Here is a 27,984-nt window from a genome sequence, read left to right as displayed (position 1 = left end):
ATGCGGCGCTTTGTCTACTGTAAGGTGGTGCTGACCACCTCCTTGGTGTGGGTGCTGGTAGATGTTTTCCTGCTGCTCTACTTCAGCGAGTGTAACAGCAAATGTGATGACAGGAAGGACCGCTCACTGCTTCCCGCTCTCAGAGGTGAGGCCCGCTCCTAACTCATCTTTGGCCTGTACCATGTAGGTGCAGGTTTCACTTTACACAGTTCTGTTATCTGTTAAAGATCCAGATTCTTTATTTCATTTTTGTGGGACTGTATGTAACTCTTTCCTTTAGGTTCGTAGAAGCAGTAGGACCTTGTTCATGTGCAATTACACTGGTATTAGATTTAGAAAGCCCATCATATCGCTTGATGTGATTTAGCCAACAAGCACCACTGTAAACCCACACACCGACAAACTTGTTGTATCTGAATGGACAGTTTGGAGAAAAGAAAACTTCATCCTTGAGAACCATGTCTTGGCCCCCCTTGTTACAGCAAGCGGGTTAAGTAATGAATTACTGCCTTTGGCTATCACAAATCCTGGGTTAATCAAACTGAACCACATGGGTGTCCACCTGCCCCCCCCTCCACCACACACACACCTTTGGCAGTTCTATTCCTTACATGCCCTCCCTGGTAAGAAGGTTTACAAGTGGCATAGCTAAGCTGCTTATAGGTTAGAATGGGCCAGAAACCGCTGTCTGAAAGCTACATGGCCTGTGGATTTAATACTAATTTGATTAACAATAGTGCCTCAGGTTACAGGTACTTATGCTTTTAGATGCAATTTGTATTTGGGCACTCTGCATTGAGGTAATTTTCTGATGCTAAATATGTGTAAGCAGTTGATGGAATTAAATTGTCAAATGAGGGCTAAGTAACCATTCTGTCTGGAAAAGCCAGGCTTAGGTCTTTGGCAGTCTGTCACCCATTCACTGATTCACTGTTGCTACAAGAGGCTGGAGCCTTAAATTCATTTTGGAAATTCACCTTAAATTCATTTTGGAAATTCACCTTAAATTCATTTTGGAAATTCACCTTAAATTCATTTTGAATCGTCTTTGATTGGTTGTGTTATTTAGCTTCTGTTTGGCCTTTTCCATGTCGACCCCAGTTTATTGAACACTTGAAATATTGTTCTGTGGTGCATGTGGGTTCCACTTGATTACCGTAAGTGTTGCTGGCATTACACAGGTTGTTACATCATGGATGCATGGTCATTACACATGCTGGTGGGTGATGTGCTGTAGTCATAACAACCCCCCTGGACTTACGCTGCAGTCTGAAGCAATTATGTTAGATTTTACATGATGACTGCAAAATAAAGAATGTAGATTAGATAGAATCTGCAGCTTCTTTATGTACTGTAATTTCACTTTGATGATTCACTTTTAATTACCCATTCTATTATATATCCCCATACAAGCTTCAAAACCTTTGAATCACCATTCTGCAAATAAGGAATGGGAATCTTTGGATCAATTTCAACTCCATTACATCTAATTGGGACAAGTGGAAGATACTTCCAGCTTGTACATCATCTCGTCAATAATGGCATTTTAAAGAATGTTTGGATTCCAGGTGGAAACCATTACACCTCAGTTAAGTGCTATGCCTACCGACTTGGATATTGCATTAACTTTATAGTCAGTCTCAGTAGCCCATATGTTCATGTCATAAAACGCTAAATGTAAACATTTCCATGACGCATTCTGTGTACAGAAGGGTATGCAAGCCGTGCCAGAGGATCCATGTTTTCACAAGCCAGGTGCCGTTGTTGCCCACAGCAGGCATTCAGCAGGCTCCCTAAACAAATAATTAATGTATTTGATCAATTATATATGTACGTCCATGGTTTTGACAGGATTAACACTTCAGTCAAGTCAACACTTCAACACGGACTATCGCCACACCCATGATGAAGATCCCTAACCAAACTTTAAAAAAAGAATTAGATTATTATCTAAACAGTATGTTGAAATATGTCTAGTAGTATCAGACGATGAATGCAGACGATCTTTGAATACTGTCTGTTAAAACAAATGAATTGAAGTTTTCTCTGTCATCATTGATCACTGTACTCCATAATGCAGTAGATTAAATCTTTTTTCAGTCTAACAGTTTGCTGAACCATCTCTTCTACACCGTAACCGCCCCTCCTAAGACCTCTTCCTCTCTACCCCCTGTACAGTTTCTCTAATGTAAATCAATTTTAAAATCGTAATTCTCCCTTCTTCTAGCATTATACTACCAATGGCCCCTGGCCCTAGCATAGATTACTTGTTTTTGGATAAAGGTGTCTGCTCAATGCCAAAACTGTAAATGTAAATGATAAACACAGCATCATATTTCTGATAGGGCACTCAGACACAACATCACCTCCTCCCAAATTAGGACTGCTTAGACGAGAGGCCCCATTGAGAGCGACTGCATTTAGAACATCCAATAGATGCGATGTGTCACTGTCGTACAACACAGACAGCATTTCGATTTTAGTTTTACAAGAGAAACCTTTCAGAGTATGACGGTGCTATGATAAGTCATTTGAATCAATGTTTCAAGACTGAGACAGCTAAGGTTGCAGGAAGTCATACATTAGTGAAATCAAAAGCGAAGGATATTTATATTTCCTAGTAGTCTCAAACTTTCTAAAACATGAGATATTGAGATACGGAAGATATAAAGAAGTAAAAAAAAACATGGCTCTGATCTTTGCAGCAAGGGATTTTTGGGGAGTAAGTTTTATGCCAAATGGGTGTACAGCAAAGTAGCACACTCCCAAGTAGGGCTGAAGAACACAGTAGCACTGCGCAACTGTACTGTATTTGACTGAGTGTAAGTCTGTGCTCCTGTGATGTCCTTCTCAGCAGGGGCTGCTCCGATACATGTCTTGCCAGCTGGGCCAAACAGGAAAGCAGGAGGCAGAGAAAAGAGGGAGAAAAGTTAGACGAGCAGGAGGGTGGATGAGGGTAGCTACTAGCTAACTAGCTCTACTATACCCAATAAAACAGCCTCTAACTCTACAACTTGCAGAGACCTCGCCTCTGTTGAGTACATTTACCATGAAAATGGCTGGCGGATGTTGAAAGCCACGGTAAGATAATCAGATAATACAATCAGTGCTGCATCCGTCCTACAGATGAATGGGTTCCCCCACCTGGACTAAGCGTTTGCTGATAAGCGGGCCTTTGAGCCTCTGGTGAGGGTCAATGAGGGCAGTTTGAGTGTGGAAATCACATTTGAAAACTGTCTGGTGAAAGGCTAGGTTGTATGGGTGCTGCTCTTTTGGAAGGGTTCAATGGATTCTATTATTGTTACCTTTTGTACGAGCTACTACTGTGACTACGTCATGACTACGTCATGCATTCATAGGCTACATCTCTTAATAACCATGTCACAACTTGATCAAATTATCAGAACAAAAGTAGTCATGCATTCATAGGCTACATCTCTTAATAACCATGTCACAACTTGATCAAATGATCGGAACTAAAGTAGTGGTTTTAATAGGACGAAAATAATGTCGATTTTAAACTGTAGCTCTGTACACACCTGAGTTTGTCATTCTGAACAGGAGACTGGACTGAGAAAATCTATCTCTCTGTCTTTGCTCTGCAGTGACGCTTGAAGTAATCATATCTCTGAAGACTCATTCCCTGTGACTGTGAAGAACCTACTGTAATAGCTTTGAATCAAGCCATTGAGCAGAGCTGGGGAATTGGACTTGTGGACCCAGAGGAGTTCACTGTGTTCTTGAAGGGATTGGTCATCATTTATAATGAACGCTCTTTGTCAAGGGGGTCAGTGAGAGAGTTTTTTGGGTTGAAATGCTGGAGGGAGGGCAGCTTGTTATTTTTAGGCCTGAGGTTAGTCTTGCGCGTTAGAAATCACACAAGAATACCGGTCTGGGTGTCTCATCTTCATTCATTGGAGTCTGTCTCTGTTTCATTAGGATTTACTGCAGTAGTCTACTTCCCAAAAGAGAAGAAGGCATGACTCATAGTCATAACATCCTATTGAGTTTAGGTATATATTCATTCTATGGAGCTCTGATATGATTATTTCTGATGTTTACAAAGAGTTACAGCAGGACGACATAATGCCGCTTAGATTTCTGTCCTCTAGTTTAGGCCTGTGTACAGTCGGCAATGGATTACCTGTGGAAACAGATTGATGGATGGGAGGGACTGTCTAAACAGGCGTTTGATAGACAGTTCAATCAATAATCCTTCTCAGCTCTGGAGTCCCGAGCCCATGTGGTTTAATGTCCCTCCTGAAACCCCCCCCCCATCCCCCTGTTCAGTTTCTCTACTGTATATATATTAACAAGAAAAAAAGAAGCATTCTAGCGCTATGACTGCCAATGGCCCCTGGCCCGAGCAGAGATTACCTTTCTTGCGATGACTGATATGATAGATGATTCACTTACTTAGACAAATGTGTTTGTTGTAAGTCACTTTGGACACAGGCGTCTGCTAAATGCCAAACATGTAAATGTAATGTAAATGTAATGGAGAGCGCTGCCCTAGGAGGGGACGTACCGCAGATCAGATGAGATGACTCTCCGACACAGGACATCTCCAGAAAGGGGTTTGCTCGGAATCCTCTTAACCTGCAACCCCGGAGCAAACGGGAATCGTCCCCCTTATGGAAATCAGAGATAACTTACGAGCGGCCATAAATCCAAGCCATGTCATTTACCTTTCGGAGGCTTCGTCTCTGCTGTCTGTGTGCTTCGGCGACAGCTCGTGATTTGGGCTGCTGCTGGCAGGCTTTAATGGATTCTCAGTAATGCTGAGTGATCTGATACAGTATGTGAGCTGATATTTTTAAATAGCTCAGAGAACCATTGAGAAGCAGGTTCTTATTCCTTTGAGCCTACCATAAGCCTCTGGGCGAGTCCAGCTTTTTTCCCCGAACAGGTCCAGATGATATTTGGCTAAGCCACGTTTCAGAAGATGAGGAGAATAGTTGGATGCTTACTGGATCCAGTATGCTTGGTTGCTCTGCTGTACATAAGTGTCAAAGAGTGTTCAGCTTCTCAACTGGAAGCAACACGCAAGCATTGAATGCCTGGTGATGTGGGACGATGAGGCCAGACTTTCCTTAACAGGCTCTGGCTCACTCACTACTAATACTGGTACATTTAATTCTGCATTTAATTTATGATGTTCTTTTTTTTTTTCAAGTAATTTTTTCTGAGTGGGGCAGTCCCACTCATATTTGTTCCATTGTATTGACAGATACAGTATAGATTATGACAGGAAGGATGGGTGAGAGAGAGAGAGGAGGGATGACATACAGGATATGTCCCCGGCCGGAATCGAACCGGTGACCCTGCGAACGGTTACATGGTCAACGCTCAACCCGCTACGCCACCTAAGCACCCCTTATGATGTGCTTTTAATAGAAAAACAATATCAACGTGCTACAAAGAGTGCATTAAAAATAAAGAATTAAAACAAAACAAAATGAACACCTTTTTCTCTATTGTGTTCCAGCGGTCATATCACGGAGCCACGAGGGTCCCGGAGAGATGGGGAAGCCGGTGAACATCCCGAAAGACGACCACGAGAAAATGAAGGAGCTCTTCAAGATTAACCAGTTCAACCTGATGGCCAGCGACATGATCGCACTAAACAGGAGCCTCCCAGACGTGAGGCTGGACGGGTGAGTGCGCCTGGCCCTCTTTCCCCAGGCACACACTGTGAATCGCACCACTGACCTCGATAGTGAGTGTTTTACTGTAGCTAACAACCCCCTTTTCCCTTCACTCAGTTCCTCCTCATAAGCTTTGATACCTCCACCTCACACATCACTAGGCGCTCGGTCACTTCAGCAAAAAAAGGCAGACATTTTGGTTTTTACACGTTTCTGCTTCTGGGTTTCTTAATTTGTCTAGACTTCGCCTGAAGTTAGCCAAGGAGTGGTGGAGGTTTGAGGGAGCACAATTAACAGGATAAAGTTGAGCCTGGCAGCAGGGAGTCTTATATTTGGGAAAAAACACATGAGGGATGTTTTTGCAGTAATGAAATAAACTAGAAATTGCATGATTACAATATAAGGAAAGGGACATTTTCTTTTTATAGCTACACGTCATTAACAAATTAATTGTTCCTCGTAAAATAACTATGATTTTTGTGGTTTTCTCTATAGTCTAAAAATAATCTGAAAATAATTAACAAAAAACGATTGGTGAACTTTGATTTACCTCACCAAGTTACATCTCCGTTTAAATAATCCCTCAAGCCTCTTCTCTTGATTTCAAGTACGTTTGTGCTTGGAGAGATCCTTTCACCATCTCCCAGTGTTTACATCACCGCTGACAGCTGAATGGGAGAAGGTCTGTTTACAGTCACCTAAGACCCACTTGAGCTGTATAATGAAAACCCAAAGAGCAATTTGTGTGAAACATTACCACATTCTTGTGCAGCTGATATACCATCATTCTCCTCTCCTGGAGACATCGCCATGATTCATGGTGATGGGTTCCAACAGAACATTAGTTCTCAGCTGTTCTGTTATAGAAAGTGCAGTCCAAGGTCTCTCCCGCAGAAGAAAAGATATGAGTGTAATCAGTGTTCTGCAGTCGACAGTACAGCACACACACATCCCACCATTTGATGTGTTTATCTACAAAAGATTGTTCCAGAAAGTAAAGTGCTTTAGCAATCGTTTGCAAATGAGCTATTAGCATATTTGGGAATAAGAGACACATTTTGAAACATTTGTATAGATAAAAAAAATTAATGAACTATCGATCTCACTTGTGGAATGGTGAATGGTGCACCAGTAAAGAAATAATTGGATCGCTCAATTCTTCTCAGACAAATCAAATCACCCCCTTAAAGCATTATTAAAGAAATCAGCTTGGCTTTGCAGAAACCAGCGAGAGATATAGTAGCGCTGTGTGGTGTGGACAGCAGCCTGTCAGGGGGTAGAGGAAAATAAGATGTTCACTTAATGGCCACCCTCCTGCCCTAGTTCTGTCACTCTGTCCTGTCACCCAGAGTGAATGTGCATGAGTGCGCATCGCGAATGTGTGTGTGTGTGTGTGCGTGCATGCGTGAGGTCGTCGTGTGTGTGTGCGTGATAAAGAGAGAGAATGAGATAACCCTGCTGTCCGCTCTGCTAGCCTGTCACCACTCCCACTTCCACTCCCACTGCCCACCCCTGCCTGCCTGCCTGCCAGCTCTAATGCAGCCTCATCCTTTATTTAACATCACACCCTACTGTATCACGACAGGCTTACCCTACACTCTCTCTGGGTGTGTGTGTGTGTGTGTGTGTGTGTGTGTGTGTGTGTGTGTGTGTGTGTGTGTGTGTGTGTGTGTGGTAAAGACACGTATCCCACTGAGCTAGCTAAGGATGTGTTGACAGGATTGTCAACATCTTTTTTCTTTTTCTTTTTTTTTAGGGGGTTGTTTTGGTACAGTATAATGCTTTCACCTGTGTATTCAGACCACATACTTATATCTTCCACGTTGAACACCCTGTAGAGCTATTCCCTTCCCTCCATTGAATTTCAATGTAGATTACCATCAGAACTAGAATCTAAACCAGGGACCTTTTATCTTCAACTTTTGTGTTCTGTTCTATTCTAATCTAATATATTCTCTTAATTTCTATTCTATTCAACATCCCTTAGCTGCAAGACTAAGGTGTACCCAGATGACCTCCCAAACACCAGTATTGTCATCGTGTTTCACAATGAGGCGTGGAGCACCCTGCTGCGCACGGTCCACAGTGTCATTATCCGCTCTCCGCGACACCTCCTAATGGAAATCCTACTGGTAGACGACGCCAGCGAGAGAGGTAGAGTCACTGAGGCCAGTCAACTGTGAGACCCCAGACGGTGGCCTCTTACAATGCACTTTCTACTAGGTCTGAAACGATATCGTCAAGCACATTTCCAGTTATTACCACAGTATCGCTGAGCCCCGGTCAATGAATTCTAATGCAGTAGTTAACCACCTGGCTGAACCCATATTATCTTCAATGGGTTTTTTACAATGCAGTTCTTATTGTAGTGGGGGGTGATCATTTGGAGCACATTTGAGAGCAAGTTTGGACTCGACTGCTTCTCAATTGTTCAGCCTTGATTATAGTCGAGTACTTCAAGGATATCGAAGCATGATATGTAGAAGATATGCAGACACATTTGTGAGAGAATTGAATTGGATAGGAATTAATACTGGAAAATGTATGCACTCACTGCGATGTAAGTCGCTTTATGATAAAAGCGTCAGCTAAATGGCATGTATTCATAATTTGACTTTTTAGAATGTAAAAAAAAAACGTATTGGTATCGGTATTACAGCCTTCATCACAGTTTCCAGTGGTGCTTTTCTTGCTTCTGGTTCAGACTTCCTAAAGAAGAAGCTGGAGAACTACGCGCGGACCCTGGACGTCCCGGTAAGGATCCTGAGGATGGAGCAGCGTTCTGGGCTGATCAGGGCACGTCTCAGGGGGGCGGCGGCCACGCGGGGCCAGGTCATCACCTTCCTGGACGCCCACTGTGAGTGCACCCCGGGCTGGCTGGAGCCTCTGCTGGCCAGGATCAAAGAGGACAGGTACGCTTGGAGATCTGCTTTAGTATCTCTCACCTGAATACCATTTGTTATTCTATGTTCACTAACGGACTATGCTTTATTTTGAATAGGGTCTTATTCGGAATGACATATTCAGAGCTAAAGATAATATTCAACTTTATTGTTATTGAACAGAGCACAAGTATTGAGACAACACAATGTAGTTTGTGCACACGTTGTCCCCCAGGGAGAACAGAGCTCTGGGGACAGATTCAGAGCCCCTGGAGCAGTTAGTGGTTCAGTGCCTTGCTCAAGGGAACAGCAGCACCTTAGATACCCCCACTGTCACCAGCTCACATCCGGCTTCCTCCTGGGGTGGGGATTGAATCAGCGACTTACCGGTTGCTGGCCGGCCTCTCTAACCCCTAGTCTAATCTGTCGCCCCTTCAAGCAAGGTGTTTACATGACTTGTAGACAAGGCCTCTATTGGCCAGGGTCAAAGAGGACCAGTTACGGTATGAGAACTGCTCAGTACCTGTCATCTGAAAACCGTCAGTGTTGTCTTAACCAAACCATTGTCACGTATATTAATCAATAATCAAACGGCTCGTTAACATACAAGGCCATGGCCAGACACGTAAGTATAGGTAAGCATGGCAGGTTGACGAGGAGAATATCGCAGGGGTCTAGAACAGGCTTCTCTCCCTCTGTCTCGAAAACAGCGTCTCCCCCATTCTCCCATCGCAGGTGGGTAATCAGCTCTTTTCATGATTACCCGCCAACAGGCAAGCCTCTCCCCCAATTACCGTGGGTAGCCAATCAACATAACCCACCGAGCTTACATTAACATGTGCAGATTCTGAAAATGGCCTTAATGGGGTTTACATAGTAAGAGTAAGATGGTTGCATGACTTGTGTATTGCCATAGTCATTCATCATCGTTATCAGAATATAAAAGCGCAAAATAATTGGTACTGGTACGAGTAGCTAGTCATTTCAGCTCCGTCGCTGCTGCCGCCCCCTGAGGGACGGCGCTCATTAGCATTAGCCTTTGTGTCGTGCGTCATTGGAAAACACATCTGATGTTAATAGTACTGTAGATGTGAGAGTCGTAAGTAGACAAAAACACCAATGCCAGCGCCAGCTGTGTGGGAGCCCTTTTCAAAGCCACCCCAGTGATAGCTCCATGTGAAATGTGACAGCTTGTTTTGTCAGGGTACTGCCTGTCACGTCTTTAAACCATAGGTACAATAACAGGCTGTGATTGCACTGAGGGTGGCGATTTGAAGTGACAGGGTTTTTTAAGCTGTTATCTGGTATTTGTGGGATCATTTAAATCATGTTTCATGACTGAAATTAGTTTGTTTGGTGGTGTAAAGGTTTCTTTGTAAAAGGGTGAAATTGGAGATGGATTGAAGATGAACCCCACCTCTCCAACCCACGCACACAGACACAGACACGAGCACAGAGACACACACATGCACGCACACACACACACACACGCACACACACACACACACACACACACACACACACACACACACACACACACACACACACACACAAAAGTTCCAACCCCCCAGAGACTTCCCTCCTTTTATCTGAAATCAGACTTTCATCCATTTTGCCTCAGGTGCCAGGCAGACATTAGTATCATGTTACACAGAATATCACATTATAGAGCCAGAGCCATTACACTTGTATGCTCCTGAATGGTTGTTGATGTGTGAAAGTATGTGCAGCAGCATAGATGGGCACAGACTGATTAGATTCAGACCAGGAAATGCCTGCTGAGTGTGGGTTGATTGATTTCCTGCAACGTTTAGAGTTATCTCTTGCTTTACTGCACATTTGTGGTGAAGGAAAAGGTCTTGGTCAATACATATAGATGTTGTCTAGTAGTCTATACATGTCTAGGCCTCACGTGGATATAGTGCATGTATTTCAACCAGACAGTACAGTAAGTCTGACTGGTCCAATAGGCTACCTCCTGTAGTTAGCCTCCCCAATATTCTGTTGTATAGGCCAGGACGCCATATAATGAGTAATGACAAGCAGATGTCTTTCTCATATTGAAATAACATCATAGTGAAGTAGAGAATTATGCCTGAGCAGAACTGTGTGCTCAGCAGTCGTAGCAATATTTCTCTCACCTAAATGGAGATTATGGAGACCTTTACTTCTATAAAGGATTTATTCACATTGGATTGAATAAGTGCTGCAGGCTCTGCAATACAAAGCAATTTACCCCAACCAAACATGGAATATTATTAATGAGAATAGCTTTATTTTCTTGGATGTGCAGGGAACTATGACGTGTGAGAGAGTGTGCAACAGAAGTCAAACTAAAAGCAAAAGATATGTTCGGTTTGTTATGAGACTATGACGGGACAAATAAGACTATGGCAGCCCACCACATTCTCGTCTATGTGGGGAAACACTGTAAATGTCTGTAGAAACAACCTTAGAAATTACAACGATTTCTTCTCTATGGCTGTGTAGGAGAGCGGTGGTGTGCCCTATCATCGATGTCATCAGCGACGAGACATTTGAATACATGGCCGGCTCCGACATGACCTACGGGGGATTCAACTGGAAGCTGAATTTCCGCTGGTACCCAGTGCCCCAGAGGGAAATGGACAGACGCAAAGGAGACAGAACCCTGCCTGTCAGGTACACAAAAGAACCATGTCCTTATCGGGATCCATGTTGAAAGCAATTTCTTGGGATTGGGGCCACTTTGTGCCACTCTCCCCTCTGGCTTCACTGCATCATGATAACAACTTAAGGGGGGGGGACAGTAACCTCAAAGAATAGTTTATCGAGGCGACAGCCTTATAAGACAAAACAAACGTTAACGCTAGTTTTCTCATCTCGGCTGGAAATAGGTTTGTCTGTTATGTCGGGAAGCCGCAGAGGCTGATTCGGTTGGTCCGGATCCCTATAAGAATACCTCCGGTGTGATAGCCATGAAAGCTGAGTTTCTCCGTTCTCATTCAGAGATAGAAATAGATTGTTTTGCCTTTCTGTGATATACTGAGCTTCCTGTGAGTCAGTGTTGTCGATTTGTTTACGTCGCCATAGCGGTCGTAGCTGTTGTAGCCAGTTTGATTTTGAAATACCAAAATAGAAATGAGGCACCTCTCTGTCAATGAGGCTGGTGCATGATATGATATCAGTCATGAAATGTATTCATAATGAGATAACTCTTGAAAATGACGTTGACGTGTGAATTCCTTGTCAGGCTTTGTTTAATGTGGGGTTTAGAAAAAGATGTTGCATCGTCCATCAGATTCTATTGGAACAACAACATGTTATGATACCCTACAGTGTCTGAAGGGACCAATCACTCAATAATACCTTCCGTGCGAGTTGTATAATCATGAGAGAAGATCACCACATCCAAAACCAAGCAGCGTCTGTTTAGTCACTTTATGATAATGAAAATGGTAAAGAGAGCGTCTGATAAAGAGAGAACCATTTTGCATAGAGATTGCATCAGTTCTGTGGCAGTCATTTCTTCTTAGATGATACAGTGTGAATAGACAGGATATGATTAATTACCTGGCTGTAGGAACATTTTCATCCCATCAAACGAAAGGACACTTTGGACCCGTACTATTCAATCAAAATAGCCTTAGTTATTTATGCCAAAAAAATACATATTGTAGATATCTCCAACTCCATGCTATCACAGGTAATGCAATGTCACTGCCGTTATTTCTGTCATAGATATTGATGTTTGCAAACAAATTGATAAAGCATTGCTCAAACATACAGTGCCTAAAGTACTTAAAGATGAACTGTCAATTTCTTGTTGTGTAATGTATGTAACATTGTAAGGTGTCTGTATCTTTACCTGGTCTCATTTTACCCTCTTTATTTATCTTGCAGAACCCCTACTATGGCTGGAGGATTGTTTTCTATTGACAAATCTTATTTTGAAGAAATAGGAACCTACGATCCAGGGATGGACATCTGGGGCGGAGAGAACTTGGAGATGTCTTTCAGGGTGAGTGATAGAGATTCAAGAATTACTCTTCTTTGTACCTGCTGTTTATTTATACCTGCTGTTGTGTTTTTCAGTTACTATATATTTATTTGTTTATATTTATACCCTTCTTTAATGTTTTTGTGAATACCCATCTGTAAAATGCATTGAACTGCCTTTTTGGATGTTTGTGAAGGAAATAATACAAATCATGAATGGAGAATTCTGCTGGGTTATAATGACAACGACTGTGTGTGTGTGTGTGTGTGTGTGTGTGTGTGTGTGTGTGTGTGTGTGTGTGTGTGTGTGTGTGTGTGTGTGTGTGTGTGTGTGTGTGTGTGTGTGTGTGTGTGTGTGTGTGTGGGGGGGGTGTATCATGCATACCTGCGCACATGTGTGTGTTTGGGCGTTGGTGTGCATGTGTAACATGTTTGTTGTTGTTGTGTCTGGCAGATCTGGCAGTGTGGCGGTACTCTGGAGATAGTCACATGTTCTCATGTGGGCCATGTCTTCCGGAAGGCCACCCCATACAGCTTCCCTGGGGGGACAGGCCAAGTTATCAACAAGAACAACAGGCGCCTGGCAGAGGTCTGGATGGACGACTTCAAAGACTTCTTCTATATCATATCACCAGGTAGCTACCCCGTAATTTGTCTGTTGTTGTTGTTGTTGTTGTTGTTGTTGTTGTTGTTGTTGCTGCTGCTGTTCTTGTTGTGCCTAACCGATTGGGAATTCTTTTTCAAAAAACTTTAAAGACATGCACATTTAGGGGTACTTTTACCTCTATTGGTTTTTCGCTCGATATATGCTAATATTAGCAGTTTTTGGCAGTGGCCACATAAACAAACCCAAAGAGTGGATTGAACTCTGTCCTTGCCCATAGACAAGGTGAGGATGCAGATATGTTATTTTGTAATTTTGGTGAACCACCGCTTTCATTTCTGTTGCTGATCACATACAGTATATGTGAAATCTGCACCTGCCTATAATGCAACATTGCAATTGACTTTGACACAACCACCTATGCTGTTGCTAATACCATCTTAGTCATCATTAAAACACAGTCATTATGTCTATTTAGCAGATCCTCCCGGTTTGGTTGTTGCACTGTAATTTCCTTATTACCACAGCACAGGCCAGGGAACAACCATCCATCAACCCTCTTTACTGTACCGTATCTACACCATCCATTTCTTCTGGAGCAGTATATGTTATAAACAGCTTTAAACGGAAAGCTCATTCTAAATGTGGATACTTTTCCTTCCTTCCTTCTTTAAGTGTGTTTCTCACACTTTTTCTTTTTGCACTCATCTTACAGCGCATCGTTTCTTGTGTGAATTAATTTAATTTCCCGTGCTGATTTATGGAAGTGAGAGACAAATTATTTCCATTAATTAAGATTCATTGCTGATCTCTGCATGGCACCCAGTGGAGGTCTAACGCCTCTCTTGAACTGAATACCTCTGCCCTCTCTCACACCATGTTTTATTTATGGGCCGTTGTAGTTAGCATCTTTCAAGATGTTATATACATGCCGTGTTGAACTTGAGTCCACATAATTGATGACAATTGTTTTTAGGTCTCTCGGGGGAAACTCACCACATTGCTGTTTCCTTGCACAGCCTACAGTGGCAATAAGGCCAATTATGATTGGTCAGATCGAGAACTGAGTCATCCATTTGCAAGCAGGGTAACGTGATTACCCTCCACCGTACCTCCACCATTATCTAGTTAAGTGTTTTGCATGTCCAGCATCCTTTTACAGGATCCAGGATTTAATCTAATCTTTAGAATGGAGGAGACTGGTACCCCAGTGGTACCTCATTGCCTACGGTAAATCATTATTCCTGGAAAAAGCCTCTGGGCGGTAGGTAGGTAGGTAGGTAGGTAGGTAGGCAGGCACTGTAGGGATCCTCCTCCTCCTCCGACCGCTGCACAGACAGAGCTGGGGGTGTGATAGATGAGCCTCCCTGTGTAAAGGAGCGCCAACATCCAGTGTCTGGCTCCTCAAGGATATTATCGTGGGGGGGGATGATCGAGGCTGCTGTGGCGCTACGCCTCCCTCGCTGACGCGCAACGGGGCCGGCTGAAGCGGCGGAGTTTACCATCGGGAGCAGGGAGCGTGTTGTGAGCATGATCTCATTAAGAGAGTCACTACTGTCCTCCTCGACGACACCAATACACTCCTCTATCCACACTGATGCGCTATCATGTGTATCATGTGAAGATCCACAGAGCTATTCATTATCTGGGTGTAGTGTTATTGATGCACAGACCCCGCCAGAGAGAGACAAGAGTCCCTCTGCTCACACGTTTGACCAAGCCGGCGCTAGTGTTTGAGTCTTCGCGACAGTGATGCTCCAGCTCAAAGGCAGAGGAGATGTTTGCATTGTCACTCAAGCGGAGCTGCGATGCCCAAAGCTTGGGTGAACCAGAACCAGTCCCACAGCACTCCGGTGCTGGCACCGTTCCACACGCTCATTATTCATGCCATGCTGTCTCAATAGGTTTAGGGATGATTTGTCGTCTCCAAGATAATGCCAAAACATCTGCCCAAGGTGTTTGAAAATATCTACCCGTTTGTGAATATCTGTCGATAATGTCCAATTCCTAAAAAATACAACAGCATTATGCATATACATCTGACTTTATTTATGTGAAACGATGAGTCACATTCCGAGAATCTTCTTACTTATGTGAATGGCCATTTATACTCTTTTAAAGTAATTTCTTCTGAGTGGGGGCAGTCCCACTCATATTTTTAATTTTTTATTGACAGTACAGTATAGATTATGGTTCTGACATGTTATGGATTATGGATGACATTCAGGATATGTCCCCGGCCGGATTCGAACCGGGGACCCTGCGGTTACATGTTCGACGCTTAACCCGCTACGCCACCTAAGCGCCCCGGCCATTTATGCTCTTATACATAAAACATAACCTTGAGCATTGACGCCAATCACATTCCTTTTGATGTTGTGGCAGTCACTAACAATAATGATCATGATATAGACCAGAGGGGCCCTCTAGTGGTCTGCTCTAGTGGTGCAGTCAGATGATACACTGTCATATCGGTACAGTGATATTACACAGCTGCTTGGTCACCCCTACCCCTGTACTACTGAATTTAGGCCTGAATTCTGTGTTAGGTCCTTAGAGTTGCAGACCCCATACTACTATTGATTCTTAAGCAGTGTTTTTTGTTGTTGTTGTTGTTGTTGTTGTTGTTGGTAAATGCTGTGTTGCCTCTGCTAAGGAGACGTGATGGTTGTATAGAATTTGACTGTAACCTGGTTCTTGGGGTCTCTTCCAGGTGTGGTGAGGGTGGACTACGGGGATGTGTCGTCTCGTAAGGCCCTGCGTGAAGCTCTGCAGTGTAAACCCTTCGCCTGGTACCTGGAGCACATCTACCCCGACTCGCAGATACCCAGGAGATACTTCTCACTTGGTGAAGTATGAAGTCTTTTTCCGATTCTACTGCCCAATTCGGTTGTTAAGTCGTGACGTGTTTTTCCGGGTCCAACGTTGGCCCGAGGCGCTCTCTTCGAAATGCCGCAGTAATAATAATAATTCATTATAGTTGTATAGCGCTTTTCTGAGGCTCAAAGACGCTGACAATATGGGAAAAAACGGGAAAGTGCTGTGTCCCTTGTTGTATGAAGAGTCTAAAAAACGATTGAACTGTCATTCTACCGCTTTAGTACACTGGTACTCTGGTGCGGGGATTTTTTTATTTGGACCCAGAAATTGCTAAACGTCACGCGTGACGTCAGACTTAACAACCGAATAGCATAATACACACTACACCACTTGAAGTGAGTCCAAAGACCTTGGCACAGCAACTGAACTGATGAGAAGCTTTGTACTGTATTTTGCTGTTGATTCATACCCACGGAGCCTGAATAGCACCAAACAAAGAGTGGAACGCATGTCGCTCGCATACGGTAGGCTATTATAAGTGGGCACTTCTAATGAAAAGAGCCCATCTTAAGTAATGTGTGCCGAGCAGTGGGGAGTAGGGAGGAGATGAGCTTGTAATCCTCCCAAGTTCAATTCTGCTGAGGCTCTGAGAATTCACAGGCCCCGCAATTTGCTGCACATAAAGATGTCTTCTCGGGCAGCAACATTGCAGCACCCTCTCTTCTCCGGTCTCCTCCGGTCTCCTCCTTCCTCTTCCCCCCCCTCCTCCTCTTGCTCCGTCTGTTGGTGATTGACTCACTTCACAGCACACAGACCCACTTTTAACAGCTGAAGCCATTAGGTTTTATATCATTCAATTACGAACAATGCCATTCCTGCATAATAAGCGGGTTATACAGCATATAGTATGCCTGCCCAGACTTTAGGACTGTATTAGTTCCATATTAGATGGCTCATTGGATTACAAAATCATTAAATAAGAATTTGAAGGAGTATCTGAAATACATCACCACCAGTATATATACATATATATAGTTATATAATAGAACTAATGAATTTAGATTGCTTGTTTCATTAAATAATACATTTGAAATAATATCTGACATCTGTGCCACAGAGATTGTACAAATAAAAAGTGTGAGGAGCTTTTGAACTTTGTCTCCTGGAAATCATAATATGTCAAGGTTTTATGATGGATTTCTTTTCCCTTCCATAAGTGTTGACTCTTATAAGCTTCAAATGTGCCATTATTGATGCAAGGATGGGAATTGAATTTCAAATGCAAAGGAACACGCATTAAGGAACCTCTAATGTGACTCCTCTCGACCCCCAGATCAGAAATGTTGAGACCAACCAGTGTGTCGACAACATGGGCAGGAAGGAGAACGAGAAAGTAGGCTTCTTCAACTGTCACGGCATGGGTGGAAACCAGGTAAGGAGTCCCAGTAGAGAGCAAGTCAATCAAATAATCAATGTTTATTTCGGTATATTTCACCAATACAGTACACCTCATAAAGTGCACCGTAACTGGTAGCCCAGGCTCATTTGTACCCAAGGTCAGAAGGTGGTGATGGATTTATGTGCCACGGCTCTGGAGATCCTGGGTGATATGACCCATAGACCTCTAAGGATACTAAGTCATTCAACTGGCTCATTTGACATTCCAGGTGTTCTCCTACACTGCGGACAAGGAGATCAGGACAGACGACCTGTGTCTGGACGTGTCCCGGCTCAACGGGCCCGTGGTCATGCTCAAGTGTCACCTCATGAAGGGCAACCAGATGTTTGAGTATGATGCTGAGGTAAGACCAATGTCCATCCAGTGGTAATAAAGTCATTTCACTTTGGGATCAATTAAGTGCTATATGGTGAGAAGAACCAAAGGGATATGAAATTGATGAGCCACACTTTACCATAGGAGGATATCCCACATGTATGACACACCTTTAATTATAATAATTGTCTATTTTTACGGAAAGGGTACCATTGTTTTCTGCCACCAGATGGCGATATATGTCAGAAAATGGTCTTTAGTTCCAAATACTTTCCATCAGGCCTCATTCTCTACCATGAACTGACATGTTCCCCATTTGATATTCTCTCCCCTTGTGTAGTATGTTGGCAAGTGGGAATATAATGCTGAGGTAAGCTCTCTGGAATGGTGCATAGAACATTGTCTTCTATTTGAAGTTGACCCGTAGTAAGTTCTGTGTTAGATAGATAGTGGAGTAGTGACTGTGTTTAGTGACTGTGAGACCAGTGTTGGGCCCAATCCCATTTCTTATTTTTACCCCTACCCCTCGTTTTGGAGTGCCACTTGCTTTTCGGCTTGCCCCTCGGAACAGAGTTACAAGGGGTAGTGGTTGTAATCTTCCCCTATGAAATAGGACAACCCTTCAAGACCCTGATACGTCATCAGTAGTATCATAGAAAAGCATGGACGCTCACGATTCGTTCACAACTTATAAGTTTCACGCTATCAACAGTCATCAAATAAAAAAGAACAATGCTTCATTACCAGGCCAGTTCATGACAGAATAGCGGCGCTCTGTAGGCTAGCATGTGCATGTACCCGTGCTCCTACCCTTCCAGTCTGCACTGATATTAGAGGAGCGGTAACAAGTGCAACAAGTTTGCTGCTGGACTTTAGTTACATTTCGGGTGTCATGTGCCATCAAAGGGGGGAAATGCATGCATGGAAATATGTCAAAAGGGTTAGGGCTAAGTGGTAGGGTTAAGGTTAAGTGGTAGGGGCAAGGGATGACATGGGATTGGGTCTTGATCTCTCTCTCTCTCTAGTTTAATCTTGAAGATCTTGTGTGAAGCTGCGTCAATAGTCATTAAAGAGAACATCTACAGTCAATTCTCTGTAGAATGTGACCTGCTGGGGAATCCAGTGGACCAAAATCTTCCATTGAGTTATTATGACCCTAATGAAATTTGATGTGGAGTCCCACATTACAGTCCATTGACTCAGTCAGCCATGGGAGAAAACACTGAAGGACCCATAATAGCCTAGCATATTGGCTTCAATTCAATCATCTGGTACATGGTAATAACATGGAGAAAAGATGGAATAAGTGCAAAAGTGACAGTTGATAGATAAGATGTTGGATTTTTTTAATGGTCCTTCAATGGTTTTCATAATCCTTGGTATGCACATTTCTAGATGTAGTTCTATAGAGCATATAAAGCAAAGTTAGACCGTCTAGGTCTAGTCTTATTTTTTTCCAGACCTTGAAACCGAAGTGAAGCACACCATTGCCATGCCAACAGTAAGGCATTGTAATCCCCATAGGGAAACAGTTCCATTATCCAAGATTGAATCCAAGTTGCATTGTGCAACTTTAAAAAATCCCTTAAATTAGCAATTCATATTGTCATTTTTCTTCCATGGGAGGACACATTCATAGGTTATAATAAGAAGCTATACCGTGTCATCTGTCAGTGACAACGATCCGTCATCTCCTGATAGCTCTGACATACCCTTAGGCTCTCTCCTCTACTTCCCTATGAACCCTGGGAGAGATACAGGTATTACACTTTGTACTTACGGTACATGTAATGTGAGAGATTTAATAATTCATGGATGAAGACATGTCCCTGACATATGGCAGCAGCGAGCAGTGGGGTTTCAGTCCTGTCAATGGCAGGAGTTATTTTTAGCGAGTGTGACGGACAGCGATGATGGTGCTGATCCTTGGCTACAGTGCTATTAACATTTTATATGGTCATCATTTTCTACATCAGGGATGATACCAGACTTTTTTTCCATAATCCCTGCTGGTCACATATCCATGTCTCCGACAGCCAATCATCCTCCTCCTACTTATGTCTTTGTTCACCCAATAACAGGCAGGACTGCTTGACGTCGGTCCCTCCGCCCCGCACATCTCGTACACTTCTACGAAACTAGTTTCACACAGTAATGCGTAACTGAAGATTTTGTGACACTGCTGATTTTCAGCAAAAAGTGTCACATTCTGGTCAACAATCCAACGTCGTCCAGCTGTAACCTTTTGTACCCTACTGTAGATGTGTTCCTGCTAAATATGTATCCTACACACTATCTTTCTACATGTATAGCTAGGGGTAGTGGTGGCCTAGTGGGGGGGTAGTGGTGGCCTAGTGGATAGTGAGTTGGACTGGTGATCAGAAGGTCATGAGTTCAGATCCCACCTGGTAACACCACCGTTAGTGTGCCCTTGAGTAAGGCACTTAGCCCTAAGATACCCCAGGGAGACCCTGTCCCTGTAATCTCTAATTGTAAGTCACTTTGGATAAAAGCGCCTTCTAAATGGGTGTACATGTAATTAATACTTTTATCGGGCATATATGTATTGGGCCTGACCTGAGTCTGACATACAGAACAGTAGTATGTCTCACCACTGCTCCTCATCTCCTCACCCCCCACCCTCATGTCCCATCCACGGCGGCCCCCGCAGAAGCACACATTCCTCCACATCATCACCCAGTCGTGTCTGACCATCAGCAGGCTGGAGGACGGCACCTACGGCCCCACGGTGGAGCACTGCAACGATGGCCCCCTGCAGGCCTGGGTCCTCAGGAACTACACCAGGATTGAGGTCTTTAGGAGGCTCTACTACAGCCCCACTGATTACTTCCTATAGGCTGGGCTCTGGTCTGTCTGGGCCTGGGCATTGGCTGGAGCAGGTCAGTACTCCTATAGGCCTTAGTGGAGATGGAACTGTAGCGTACGGTAGCTGTGGAAGAGAGGGGTAGTGGTGGTCTAGTGGATAGTGAGTTGGACTTGTGATCGGAAGGTTGTGAGTTCAAATCCCGCCTGAAACCACACCACTACTAGTGTGCCCTTGAGTAAGGCACTTAGCCCTCAGTTACTCCAGGGGGGAATGTCCCTGTAATTCGTAATTGTAAATCGCTTTGGATTAAAAGCGTCTGCTAAATGGCAAAATTAAAATTAAAATTAAGAGAAGATGCCGTCTGTGTAGCGCGGTGGAGGTGGACATCTGAGGAAGGACTACTCGGAGGAGGGGGCGAGGAATGGTATAAAACCATACCATTCCTCATTCCATTCCATGCTTTACAATGAGCCCCTTCCTCCAATTTCTACCTCCGCCAACCTCCACTGGTGTAGTGGTAGTGGCATACTGTTGGCATGTGGTAGAATAGGCTGTGCTGTCGCTTTGGTTTGTTGCTTTTTTAGTCGATAGTATTTTATGTTTTGTTGTATTTCTTTTTTCCTCCACCGCGGGGAGAAATGTTCTTGGAGCTTGAGCTTGTTGTGACGTTGAACTTTCCCGTTGTTTAGTGGGAGTGTGCATGCAAAGCAGTTTTTCAAGGTATTTAGTAGCTATTAGCGCTGACCTTTTGAAATTAATGCATAAAGACAGGAACACAGACACACATAAAGCAATGGCAGACAGTTCTAGATGCGGCTGTACAAGCAAGCTATCTACGAGACCTTTACAAAGCCAAATTAGATCTCATTTGACATTTTATTTTCCTCCATAAATATTTTATTTTGATATGAAATATATGAATATGTCCCTCATATGGCGCCGCTCATTGAATGAGGCCCGAGGAGGCGGTGTGTTATTTTTAGGCTGATTATCTATGCGATGGGCAGATTGAAATGGTCCGCCTTTGTTTACAAGTTCTTTTGAAGTGATCCCTCATTGTGAGGCGCGCTTTCATGGCCCTGGCCTCTCGGGAAGAGAGGGCTGCATTTCCAACGCACTCCTAACAGCTGTGTTCAGTACAGGCTGTTCCTCATTGTCTCAGGACTGAATTTCAATCATGTGCTGCTGCACGGGTACAGTTTTCGTTTTTCAGAAAAATGTCAGTTTGCATGCAGACGACAACTGGCTTATTCAATAAATGTTTCCAATTTGTCAGTATAAAGAAGGAATGGATGTCCGCCACTCTGATCAAATCCTATTTTTTATTCAGATGGACAAACGGTCTAGACAAGGTGTAGATATTAGATCATCCAATAAAATACATCATTTTATTTATTTCTAAAAGAAAAATGTGTCCACTAGTTCAACTTCGCTTTCTCTTTCTTTATTATCTTTAATATATAATAATATAATAATATCATATAATATACAGTCACGTGAAAAAGGTGGACACTCAACATGTTATCTTCATTTTAACAATATTGAGAGAAGGAAGTAATACGACTAAAGAAACAAAACGTGTAATTAATAGAAATTCAATTTTCTTCTGAGGAAAAGGTTAGGACACCGTCACATTTATTACTACTTAAAATGCTCTATAAATTAGAATCAAGTGCACCACATCAGGTGCAAATGATTATCATCTTTGTTAGTGAGGACTTTGGAGGAGCCTGTCTTATTTAAACCCCAGACATTTAGTTTGCTTTTGATTGTTGAAGTGAGTGTTATCACCATGGCAAGTTCAATAGAGCACTCTGAGGCTCTCTACAAGAAGGTTGTAGATGCGTAGATCCCAGATGAGTCTGGGAAAGTATTGTTGTGGATATAATTGATTCTTAATAGATTTAGTAGAACTTACAAAGCACAAAGCGCTTAGATCAATTGTCTCCAAAGAGGCCTTTTATTAAGCCAAAAGTTACATGAGCGCAGCAGCAAGAAGCAAGCAGGAAGCCAAAAAGCCCCCAACGATGGGTGGGACTCATATTTATAGAACTGTCCTTGGTCATGAGGTCACTATTCTTGGGAACCAATCATATTATACAAATCTGTGATTACATAAGTTATGGGCCTTGTCCATAGTCAGAATTAGTCACTGCGCCACAGATCTTGGCACATCCCTTTCAGGAAGGAAATGGGCCTTCCTTGAGTGCTCCCCACTCTAGAGAGACTTACATTTCCCAGTATAACATGATATAAAAACACTACAGTATTTTAAGAGATCTCCAAATAATTTGAAATCAGCCATTCCACTGTCCCGAAAATTGGTGTGGAGAACATTTAAAACAGCTGCCAACATGGCCAGGTCAGGCCATCCTAGAAAGTTCAGCCCAAGAGAAGATCGATGCTGCTTAAAGAAGTCTCCAACAATCCTAAAATGTCAAGATAGGACTTACAGGTAGCTCTTGCCACAGTTGATGTCAAGGTACATGCATTTACTATCAGAAAGAGACTGCACAAGTTAGATTTTCATGGGAGGTGTGCAAGGAGGAAAAAAAAAACATCAGACTAAAGTTTGCCAGAGAACACCTCGACAAACACCAGAACTTCTGGAACAACGTGCTTTGGACAGATGCATCCAAAGTTGAATTATTTGGGTACAGTAATAGAAGACGCAAACCAAAGACAGAATTTGAGCACAAGGATCTCATACCAACTGTGAAGCATGGGGATGGAAATGTCATCATCATCATAGAATCCACGATGAATTCTGTATTGTATCAGGAGGTGCTTGAGGAAAAATGTGAGACCATCTGTCCAACAATTTAAGCTGAAGTGGATGTGGACCATGCAACATGACAATGACCCAAAATATTCCAAAATAAAAAAATCCACCAAGGAATGGCTCAAAAGAAAGAAATGGAGAGTTCTGGAATAGCCAAGTCAAAGCCCAGATCTTAATCCTATTGAGATGATGTGGGGTGATTTGAAATGGGCTGTGCATGCAAGACACTCCTCAAACACTCCCATCACACAGCTGAAATAATTCTGCATGGAGCAGACGGACAGTTATAGGATATATATATATATATTTCGATTCCATTACATAATCTTTATCTATAGATATTCTGTGAAAGAAGATCAAATATTGATATGTCTGTATTTCTTTAAAACATTCTTTTAAAAATAACGAAATATTTCATGGGGTGTCCTAATTTTTTCATATGACTGTAATCTATGCCATTTAGCTGATGTTTTAAGCCAATGCAGTGAGTGCATACATTTTTCAGTATGTATGATCCCAGCGGGCCGGGTCCTAGCCACTCTAGTCCTAGCTCTCTGGCATTGATGTCTGTTTTAGTCGTCTGTATCTACTGTACCCGGTGAAGTCCGTTATTCGTTGTCGTACGCTCTAATCCTTGGTCGTAAAGTGGGTGAAATGCTCTCAGGGGTCGTTGGACGTGGTCAGAGATGCGGAGGTATAGCGAGCCTGCTGTCAGATGGCCTGATTCCCTGCTCCTACTGGCTCGTCCTTGAGAACACTGCGCAACAGCACTCAAGGAACACACTTCTATCACCACACCATTGGGTTAAGACTGCTACCCATGTCTGTCTCTTGGCAGAGTGCCAAGGAACAAATCCCTAACTCGCTGGGGGTATCGTCGTATTGACTTTCCTGACACTAACACCCAGCCCTGTTTTTACTGGGTAAGAGTGGGTTTACTAGTGTCAGCAGAAACACACATTAAAAGAAAAGGGATCCTGCGTCCGTCAGCAAGTCCAGCTTCGGTGCTGCCCGGTGACAAAGGGTAGATATTGGTTCCTCCCCAATGGCTGCCTTTTAGAAACCAGCCTCATTCAATTAACAGGTCTCAGCTGTGCATACACACCGCCACCTTCTCACCATCCACTCCCTAGGACCCAGAGAGGCTGTAATGGGAGTTTTTTTTTTTTACTGCCACTGAGGAGTGATGAAATAATTATGAGCAAAAAGGGACGCAGCTCCCCACAATTCTAATATCCCCATTAAATATGGATTGTTTTTTTCCTCCCTCCCTTATATTTTCATGCTGTCATACTTCTGCACTGCTGAATCATTCAATGAAAGCAAAAATAGTGTCTTCATTATTGCCCTAGCCATGTTCTTCTGATTAATTGATTACCTCTGATGCAGAGGAGGTTCCCTTTGATTTTTTTGGTATTGTGTACCCCTGTTATACTTCTGTCCACCATATATGGCATATGTGATGTGATATTTTGCATCTCTGTGGGTTTTGACTGTGTATAACATGCCCAGGTAAAGATCAGGTGTGTGTGTGTGTGTGTGTGTGTGTGTGTGTGAGTGTGAGTGTGAGTGTGTGAGTGTGAGTGTGAGTGTGAGTGTGAGTGTGAGTGTGAGTGTGAGTGTGAGTGTGAGTGTGAGTGTGTGTGTGAGTGTGTGAGTGTGTGAGTGTGTGAGTGTGTGTGTTCTCTGTATCCAGGCAGAGTGAACACCAGGCCCCTACAGTATGTCTGTTATTGCATTGAGGGAAGCACAACATCAAATATGTATTCTGCTTCTCTGTGTGTACTCATTAAATAGACAATCCTCTGTCAATAGGCAAAACACAATCATGAGTTAATGAAAGATAACCTCACAACCCGAAACACATACAGAAAATGTTGGCTGAAAACCGAACCAACACTTGACTTCTTAATAGATTCTGGGCTATCATCAACGATAATCAACTATATAAGTGTCATTTTAAATTGTTATCCATTCCTATTTACTACATTTCCTGACTACTATGATACTGCATGTCTGGGGGGGTAGAAATTTGAGATGCTGCTGCATTGTCTCTTGTCACCTTTTGTGGGGTAAAAATGATGTATGTTCACTTGCGCACACTTCTGCAATGTGCAATAGGGTCTGCATGATGTCCCACAGGTCCCTCAGCTGTATCACATTAAACTTAACAGTCCTGGTGGGTCGAGCTAGATGGTTCATTGCAGCAAAACCTGTTCTCACAGTGCTCCGGTATACTACAGTATACAGGTTGGACTGTTGGTTACACAGGCTCCCGCACAAAGCAACATTCTTTTTCTGTGTAGTTTTACGATCTGTACTACTGTCTGTGATGACTCTTTTACATACTTTTTTCCCCTCCTCTACAATCTCCTCTCTGGTGGGTCTTTATGACTAGAGTAGTGACAGACAACTGAGGTACAAGATGTCAGAGTAAGTCACTTGCGAGTGGCTATACTTCATTAAGGGCCTTTAATGTCCTTTCCTCTCTGCTATTACCGGTAGTCTTGGGCCTTAAGTATTGACGCGAAAAATGCGGCGATCACTGTAATGGCCCTCAACGTTTGCTTTCGGCAAGGCGATACTTCTAAAAAATCCTCGACAGATAATCCACTCAGGAGCTTTGGTATTAGCACGCTATAGGTTGATTTTCTTGTTCGCTATTTGTTTAGTGCCTAATTGTGGCAGTTACTCTGTCGGGTAATGTTCTGTGCATTTTACCTTGAAACACATTTGATGTGAGCAGACAAATCCTGCAGGAATCGGGGTACTGCAAAAATCCCACTGGGTTGGAAAGCCACCTTTTTAAATGTGCAGCCATTGAATTGTCAGATCTTATCGCAGATCTAATCTCCATTGTAACGTCTCTCTGGCAGGTAAAGTCAAAGGATAAGAACTCAGCTAACCTCACTACAATGCACATTAACGTGTGTGTGTGTGTGTGTGTGTGTGTGTGTGTGCGTGCGTGCGTGCGTGCGTGCGTGCGTGCGTGCGTGCGTGCGTGCGTGCGTGCGTGCGTGCGTGCGTGCGAGGGGATAGTGAGTTGGACTGGTGATTGGAAGGTCATGAGTTCAAATCCCACCTGGGAACACCACCACTAGTGTGCCCTTGAGTAAGGCACTTAGTCCCAAGTTACTCCAGGGAGACTGTCCCTGTAATCTCTAATTGTAAGTCGCTTTGGATAAGCGTCTGCTAAATGGTAAAAATGAAAACAATAAAAAAATAAATGTGTGTGTCTCTCTCTCTCTCTCTCTCTCCAGCGGCTGACCCTGCTGCACGTGAACAGTAACCAGTGTCTGGACATGCCTACCGAGGAGGACAAGATGGTGCCTACCTTGAGAGACTGTACCGGGGGCCGTTCCCAGCAGTGGCTGCTCCGCAACATGACCCTGAACGTCTGAGACCACCCTGTCCGCCTTCGCCTGCACCCTGCTCGCCCAAACACACTCCGCTGCCAGCACACCTGAACCGGGTGTCTCTCATCACGCAGGCCTCCTTCAGCGCTAGGTTAAGGCTAGGCTTATCAGTGCTGTGTGAGGACAGACGCAGCGGCCTGTGTTTTATCATGCGGCTTTGAAGGTTCTCTTCCGGGCAAGGGCTTCATCAGAGCTGCTCCCCTCATTCAGTCAATATAACGAGCCGCGGCTGCCAAGCAAGACGCTGACCTGCGCGCACTCACAGCAAGAGCTCCCTGTGCGAATCATACAGAGGGGGGGGTCTGGAGCTAAATGACTCATACTTCTACATACGGAGGACGCTGCAATCAGATGATTCTCACACTTCAGCTGCCTCTCAGGACTGTGTGTGCGTGTGTGTGTGTGTGTGTGTGTGTGTGTGTGTGTGTGTGTGTGTGTGTGTGCGGGTTTGTGCATGTGTGCGTGTGTGTGTGTGTGTGCGTGTGTGCGTGTTTGTGCATGTGTGCGTGTGTGTGCGTGTGTGTGTGTGTGTGTGTGTGTGTTTAGCCTTAAGGGCAGCTGCAGCTCTACCTGCAGGTCAGTGTTTCCTATAGACAGAGTATTATAACGTGCATCTGTCTGTCAGTAGCTCCTCCCAGACTCGCCTTGGCTCTGTACATAAGTGTGTGTTGAAGTGCAGGCATTCAATGGCATCGTACACCCTAAAATCATATCTACCGTATATTATAGGCACAGGTAATCTGCGCCAAAGGATAAGGGTTGTTATGGTGGAGGGTGTTATGGTGTACAGTACATTTCAATAGATTGGGAAAAAAAAAAAAAAAAAACAGAATATCGATTGAAGGAAGACATATCAAACCCACTGAAATGGTATCAAACATCAGAGGTGATACAGATATCATGTCATAAAGGGTTGCACACTGTTCCTGTGTATTAGGAAGTCTATACAATACATGATGATATAGCACTGTTTCAGAACAGTAAAGTACTTTTATCTGAGGCCAAAGTCCCTTTGACATAGATTGATACAGTATGCCTTATTAGGAGAGTATCGGATTAATCACAAAGGTCATTGAATTTAAGAAGTGTGACTTGCTTTGCCTCATATAAAGTAGATTCAAATAGCTATCACAGAATGATGTTACTGTAGCTGCAGTATTTTCTTACATGGAAATCTTTTTTCCAAAATGTTTCTAGTAGAACCACAGATAGTGTTTTATTTTATTTATTTTATTTTTTGGTGGATACATTTG

The 27,984-nt window shown here is 43.4% G+C and overlaps 1 protein-coding gene across 2 annotated transcripts; it reads left to right on the top strand.

Annotated features, from left to right (window-relative positions):
• galnt13 (polypeptide N-acetylgalactosaminyltransferase 13) lies at nt 1-26,948 on the top strand (the record flags this gene model as incomplete). Of its 2 annotated transcripts, XM_080535627.1 has the most annotated exons (13): nt 1-145; nt 5,489-5,657; nt 7,636-7,802; nt 8,353-8,560; nt 11,021-11,191; nt 12,413-12,530; nt 12,963-13,143; nt 15,826-15,965; nt 17,266-17,364; nt 17,600-17,734; nt 18,047-18,076; nt 20,378-20,606; nt 26,576-26,601. In XM_080535627.1, the coding sequence occupies 12 exons, from the start codon at nt 1-3 to the stop codon at nt 20,561-20,563; spliced, it is 1,749 nt and encodes a 582-aa protein (XP_080391753.1). In that variant the 3' UTR covers nt 20,564-20,606; nt 26,576-26,601. The 2 variants fall into 2 exon arrangements, with proteins under 2 accessions (XP_080391753.1, XP_080391754.1); XM_080535628.1 differs by lacking the exons at nt 18,047-18,076; nt 20,378-20,606 and having other exon boundaries at nt 26,576-26,948.
• Between the last annotated feature and the right edge of the window lie 1,036 nt (nt 26,949-27,984).

Source organism: Nansenia antarctica (genome assembly GCF_963989245.1).
Source record: "Nansenia antarctica genome assembly, chromosome: 7".
Classification (NCBI taxonomy): domain Eukaryota; kingdom Metazoa; phylum Chordata; class Actinopteri; order Argentiniformes; family Microstomatidae; genus Nansenia; species Nansenia antarctica.
The sequence above is the reverse complement of the archived record's forward strand: the minus strand, read 5'-3'. Positions and strand labels throughout refer to the sequence as shown.